We start from the raw sequence: 7,191 nt of genomic DNA, 5'->3' as shown, positions 1-7,191 counted from the left end.
GTCTGGAGATTATGGGAATCTATAGTGAGCAGAGATTTATTTATAATAAAAAAATGTGATGAATTTAACATGGCTTGAACTCATGGTTTGACTTTTCTGATAGTGAGCCATTTAAGTGGCATTTAACCACTATTGTATGGACTTAAGGGGAAGAAGGGTGTGTACTTTTGTATACAGTACTCCTTCAATAATGTCTGTACTTGCCTCAGCAGAGTGAAGTTTTCCTCAACTGTTGAGGCGATAGCACTTGAACCAAGACAATGATACAGAGAGAATGACGGGAGCTGCAAAGGACAAAGAGGGGAAGGAACTCGTGGAGAGAGAGGTAGAAAAAAGGAGATAATACAGAAAAAATTTACCCCTTATACAAAGGCAGTGGCTATGTCTCCTTGAGTGCTGTCTACTCCCTCGTCTGTGTATGTTAGAAACCCCACCTCCCCCAGTGCTTCTCTCCTCCCCTCCCCTTCTCTCTCAGTCTGTGGCCGAGGAATCCAAGGCAGCGTTTAATTGCAGAGTGCAAAGGCTTTAGCTGGGCTAATGAGCTCAGCACTGCAGCTGGGACTCCTTCACGCACTCTCTGAGACACCGAAACCCATATGGAGTCCTTTACCGGAGGAGCCTCACAAGACGGCTGGATTTTAGGTGGAGGGGAGAGAAGGACTTCATAAATTCAGGTACAGCCGACTATGTGAGAGAATATACCAGAGGCAAGAGACAGAGTAAGAGGTGGAGAGAGAGAGGAGTGCGGGAGAGGGGAGGAAACGGGAAATACACAGCCAGAGAGAGAGAGAGAGAGAGAGAGAGAGAGAGAGAGAGAGAGAGAGAGAGAGAGAGAGAGAGACTAGAAGCCTGGAGCAGCAAATGAGACAGAACAACGAGGCGGGAGAGGTAGAAAGAGAGAGGGAGGGAGGTGGAGAGGGGCCCCGTGTAGGAGAGAGGGCTACAGGGTGAGGAAGAAGAAAGAGTAGAGAAAAAGTTAGGAGAAGTAGGGGAAAGAGGGTCCAGAGGAAAGAAAAGAACAGGAACAGAGATTAACAACTACAGGAGAGAAGAAGAAGGGAAACAACAGACAGGAAGGAAGGGGAGGGAGACTTCTTGAGTAGAGAAGAGAAAAAAAAAGAGCTGAAGAAAAGTTTTCTTGTGGGAAGAAGCAGATGAGGAAAACAGAGCGAGTGAATGACTGGGCTAGTGAGAGAGAGACCAGGGACAGGAGGGGAACCAATTGTTTTCTAAGGCGTTTTCCACACAAGCCTCTGGACTTCTTTGGACATGTACACAGGAGGCGCACAAACTACGGGACACCACCGATTTCTTCAGCACATCAACACCCCCTGCCCCTGCCAGCACTGCGTCCACTATGAGCAGCAAGCGTACAGCCATCACGGCGGGCCGGGATACCATCCAGCATCAGCCAGACAGACAGACCACCCATCTCTGGACTGCAGGAGAGACATTCAGGCTCCTCGGGTTAAAGACGTAGGAGGGAGAGCTTTCGTAGTGGACAGAGCTGAGCGAAGCGGTCATCGCAGCCCACAGAGGAGGCCTGTGTTCGCAGGGCCAGGCCCTTACAACCATTCAGATGACTTGAGCCAAGTTTGCCCCTGGGAGTTGAACCCTACCCAGTGGAGCTACCCACTGGAGCCTGGGGTGAGACACTACCCGTCTGTCAGGGAACAGTGTGGCTGTGTGGTGCGCAGCGACACCAGGGCACACCCCTTTAACACCGGAATACCACATCCTCTCCCCCATCTTCAGGTCAAAGGTCAAGGGTACAGGACCAGGAGGACTGTCAGGTATGTCTCTGTGGACGAGGGGGAGGAAAGTTGTGAATGCACCTCTGAGAACTATTATTTGGAGCCACGCAATCCCCATCTAGATCACTCACACATGCCAAATGGCCACTGTAGACCGAGGCCTGTGTTCTTAGAGGGAGGGGAGGAAAGAGATAGCCATCAGGGCCGAGACAAACTGAAGGGTGGATCAGAGGAGGGCTGTAACGGACGCGGTGGCTTTCACAAATGTTTCTTCCCCACTGAAGTCCCACAAAAACACTTGAACCAAAGCAGACACAGGGGGCCCTGCACCCCTCCCTCTGGCATCACCAGTCTAGAGCCCTCAAACTTGACAACCAACAACGACCACCAGCGGCAGGGTTCGGAGGTGGTGAAGCAGAAGAGGAGGCAGGATTTGGTGAGGGATCAGATCAGACAAGTGGTGACGGATCTGGAGGATGTGTTGGGAGGTTTGAAGCAAGTTCACGTGGAGATGAAAGAGGTATGAGTGTCTATTATTATGGGTGTTTATTCTTCATGTGTATGGATCAGGTGTGCGTCAGGTGCAGGTGTCCCAGCCTTTTATCGATGCTCCCCTGAATACTGTGACATTTAAAACAATTGACACAAAGCTTGGATGCTGACAAAAGTGCAGATCAGTTTGACACAGGTTGTGTATCTGTGTGTGCATGTTCATGAGAGCATATCAGTATGTGTGCTGCATGCTGACTGTATTGTTTGTGACTCACTCATCATCTCTTACCGAAGCGGTGATTGAGAACCATTTGCAATGACCTTTTGCAGAACGCTGCTGAAATTGGCAGCGTTCCGGCCGGCACATTAAAAAGCCTGGCTTGAGACTGTTACAAAATTATGCCTTGCTCTTACAGTATCCATTTTGCATGCAGCTGTAAAATTGCATTGATTCACAGCTGAATGCATCTGCGCAACGCCTGGCGTACTAAAGCGACATTAGAAATCTTTATGATTGTGAATTGAGACTGTTGGAAACAAAAGGAAGTGAAGCAGGTTTGACTTGGGTCACTGGCTAAATTGTTGATTATTGTTTCAGTTTTAGCACAGTCAGAGGCAAACCCGTGGTAATAAATACTCACATCCTTTACTTAAATACATGTACCAATACTACTACATTGCATAAATACTCAATTACAAGTATAAATCCTGCGTTTAAATCCTACTTCCGTACATAGTGCAGATGTATGATCAGCTGAAAGTGTCAAAAATGAAAGTACTCATTCATGGAAAATGGCCTCTCTTACTGATATGTAATCATACATGACATTATTAGATTGTTAATGCTGATGTATCAATGCATAATCAGCATGTTTGTGTTTTAGTGGAGCTAATTTGAACTTCTTTATATACAGTTAGATAGTTTAGTCCAGTGATTCCCAATCAGGGGGTCAGGGCAAGGAAAAAAAAATTGCTAAACAGATTTGTAATAATTACTTTTAAATATTCTGAAGTTTTTCCTTTTTCTGAAATATTGGAGAGTTTTACACCTTCTATTAAATGAAACCATCTGACATTAGAGGGGAAATGTGTCTTTGGTGAAACTCAAAATCTACTTATTTCTGTCCACCACTGCTGGACAAGTACCGACTCTCTTTATTGTCATTCAGGTGGTCGAGCAGATTGATCGTCTCACAGCCAGTATCGACCTCAGTGAGGAGGCGCCCTGTATCACTCAGTCCAGTGACTTTCATGGCTCAACTCACCCAGGTGACCTCAGGGTGGCCCTGCTGCCCAATCACAAGCCTCCCCCTGTCCAGGTGTCGCAACACATCAATGAAGACCGCATCATCTTAAGAACTAACTCTCCCTCCCCAGTTCACATGGCATCAGTCGTCAAAACCAGCCTCTTTACACCATCCAGCCTCAGTAAGGAGATCAACCACGAAAAGGCAGGTGTAAACGGCCACCCGCCCCACCTGTATCACTCCAACCAAACTCATCCTAAGACCCACCCACAGAGCCTAGACCCTAAGGTCATTATTGGTAACAGCACCTCCAATTCAAGAACTCAGAAGCCTCCTCTGTACCCTCAAAACGGACGGTGTGGGAAGGGCCCGTACCCACCTCCCAAGCCTGTGAGGACCCCTACCTACCCAGGGAGAGGCTGCCAGAGCACCAGCATGGTGTGAAGGAGGGGGGTGGTTTGCCCCAGTGCCATGGGGGGCTGAAACATGAGACCCTGCTGCAGCGAGTGGAGGTCAGAGTGGGACCAGGCAGGGGAACAACTCATGGTAAGTTCAGATACAAGAGTAACCCCCCCTTCTTCTTTTACAGTTTCCGTCAGCGCTCGCAGCCGATGACGTGTTTACTGGCAGCATATTTTTCAAAGTCAGTAAATGAATAGCAGTGTTCCTCCCTGTTTGAAAAAAGGGTTTATGTGTATGTTTGATGTCTGTGTGTGTGTGTGTGTGTGTGATGTCTGTGTGTGGGCGGCGGTGGAGGGGGTGTAATGCGTCTGCTTTTGTTGATGTCACATGATTTCCCAGCCTTCCCTACACTACAAAATGTGTCTGTCTTGGCAAGTGAAATGAGAAATGAGCGTTTGTTCTTCAATTTGCTTACACATGTGGTCAAAATCAGCCAGCTGGGTGAGAAAATGTCACTTGCTGAAGTAAAATTTAACTATTAAGAATGGATCTGGGGAATTTCTGAACTTGCAAAACAAGATTAGCCATTGGTTATTTCCTATTTTAAAATACAATCCTCACTTTAATCACTTGAATCTGATAAAAGGAGGAGGATAAAATCTTAAGACACTTTTTTTGTAGTGTAACTTAGTCATCACTTCAAAGGAACTGAGAGTTGGCAGGAGTTTAGATGTTTCTGGCTAAGGAAGACCCCACAGCCGCTTGATTCCAATCATGTGACACAAAAGAGGCATCATTAGATTTACAGGATGATCATAGCTCTGACTCAGGATTGGCATCATTTACCACTAGGGGTTGATGAGGAGGAACCAAACATCTCGTCTTGTGCCACAGTCAGATGTGTCATTACTGACTGTGAACTAGAAGCAGACTTAATAACAAGATGACATCTGTGAAAAAGTCCCTCCAGCAGAGGGGAAAATTAAATACATACAGTTAAGTATTCCACCCTTACAGATACTGTAGAGACAGCTGTACTTCCCTCTTGTGCAGAGTATGCGGTACTGCAATCTATTTTTCTGGCCTCTCTGAGTTGGGCAAGCACAATCTGGTTTTAATCATAAACCCCCCTGGCCACATGCCAGATTGGAGTGAGGCAAAATCTTGGTATATTTTGACGTCCATATAAACATAAGCACCGCTGCACAGCAAAGCAGCTCTTCATATTATGCTGCAGCGAGAGACGCGATTCCAAGGCTGCAGCCTTGGGTCAAGGCTGGCAGCCAGAGAAATAGGTTGAAAAGGTACATGTGCTTGAGCGTTAATTTCTATAGTCGGATAAGAGTTTAAATAGTTGAAATGTAATGTAGCTTTTCTGTTCGACACTGTCCTTTCTTTTCACTAACAAAGTCTTTCAAAAGCACAGATGCTGTTGATATTTTAAAAGCCTGAATCATCTGAGTTAGTCACCCAGAGAACAGATTTTGTGCAAGGCAACCCAGCCGTGCACACATACACACATGTTAATACTTCTATACTTGCGAGGATACTCATACACTCAGCCTAACTAATCTAATCTTAACCTTAAAACAAAGTCTTCCCTCAAACACCCCTTTTGTTCAAATGTTTCCCATTAGCTTCTTCTAATGTGGTTGTTTGGAAGTATATCTCATTTGCAAAGGTTAGGACTCCACATAGTTTTAAGTACAAGACACAGGCACACACACATACACATTTGTACTTCTATACTTGTGAGTATTCTCATTGGCATAATACATTACCCAATCCTCAAACAACCCTATTTATTATATGATCAGCATTAGCTAGTGTGGTGTCCATGAATACACACAAAGGAGACATGGTAGAATTAATTAGTTTGAAACAACACTGTATAAACCAGTAGGAAATAAAAAGACATGAAAAGATGATTACACATTTGGATATTATATTAGAACCAAGGCTGGATTACTGACCTTGCAAACTTGACACAAGAAAAGCCTCAGGTGTGTGTGGTTTGTGGTAATTTATTAATTTACATCAACTGAAATGATAATGGGGTATTGTATCAAAATCTACATTTAAAAACTTCATAAAATCAGTGCATATTATGCTTTCATACACATTCCTTAATACATTTGTATTTAATCAAATTACCATAAATTATTCAGTACACAGCAAACTTGAGGTAGTATTCAGGATTCTGCAGTTCTGGCATGTACAGTCTGTTTTCTGGTCTGTACTTGATGAAAAGACAGAAAGTTGACTTTTTTCATTGTTTGAACTTGTATAATTATTTTTCACAAAGTTGTACTTTGTATTTACATGATGTGGTTATATGCTCTGCATTTAATTTAATGTTGCTGTTGCTCATACACCTCATGCCACAGCAAAACTTGGTTGGCAGTGTTCCTCCACAAGCAAGTCAACATGACTCACAAGGACACACACACACACACGCCGCTTTACCTTCAGTACAGTAGATATTAACACTTTTTGTGGCTCCATCAGTGAATGACGTTCTAAGAAAAGCCTTGAAATAACACACAGTTTTTACAGTATTTGATTGTGGTGCAGTGGTGAGTCAGAGTGCACTGAGGTGCAGAGGTCTCAATTTAAATGATTTCCCCCCCATTTTTATGTTCTGATTTTTCCAGCAGTAGCTGATGCCACTGAGACAAGCTGTCAGCCGGCGGAAACAGAGCACGGCCTGAAGGTGGGGATATTTCCAAAGGGAAAACTCCCCCAAGAGTCGACCCGCAGCTGTATGTCACACGAGCACAGAAGCATGGAGGAGTGGCAGTCAAACCTCTCTGAGAATCTCTACTTTTGCTGTTAATGGTGATGCAATGGCAAAAAAATAGACTAAACTACTCAACAACCACCATTAGAAACATAAAGGTATCTTTTCATGACAATATTAATTTATTTATACTATTTTTTTTTTTTACTGCAAAGATATCTATTTTCAGGCAGCTTACACCAGTTTGGATACTACCTAACCTAATGCATGCTATATTAAAGATTTATATAATCTAAAACTATTGTAAAGACATTTTACAAATAAAGAGTTTTATACTGTTTTTGTCAGTGCTACATGGTTTTTAAGAGTGTTTAAGAAGAATAATCAGCACGGAGACAAAAGGCAAAGGCAGAGCTGAGATTAAATTTCAGTACAAAAAAATTCTTCAGCACTTTTCTCATATATCAATCTGACGTCTCAATTATCTTACTCCAGAGATGCATTGACCGCTGAATGTCCCACATTTGAATACGAAATAAAAGAAATGATGCCAGCA

At 43.9% G+C, this 7,191-nt stretch overlaps 1 protein-coding gene across 1 annotated transcript; it reads left to right on the top strand.

The window, feature by feature from the left end:
* Positions 1 to 274: 274 nt before the first annotated feature.
* LOC123972450 lies at positions 275 to 7,191 on the top strand. Its single transcript, XM_046051960.1, has 5 exons — positions 275 to 325; positions 548 to 674; positions 1,280 to 2,274; positions 3,416 to 4,039; positions 6,550 to 7,191. The coding sequence occupies exons 1-4, from the start codon at positions 275 to 277 to the stop codon at positions 3,935 to 3,937; spliced, it is 1,695 nt and encodes a 564-aa protein (XP_045907916.1). The 3' UTR covers positions 3,938 to 4,039; positions 6,550 to 7,191.

The sequence above is a fragment of the Micropterus dolomieu genome, linkage group LG06 (genome assembly GCF_021292245.1).
Source record: "Micropterus dolomieu isolate WLL.071019.BEF.003 ecotype Adirondacks linkage group LG06, ASM2129224v1, whole genome shotgun sequence".
NCBI classification, from domain to species: Eukaryota; Metazoa; Chordata; class Actinopteri; order Centrarchiformes; family Centrarchidae; genus Micropterus; species Micropterus dolomieu.
The sequence above is the reverse complement of the archived record's forward strand: the minus strand, read 5'-3'. Positions and strand labels throughout refer to the sequence as shown.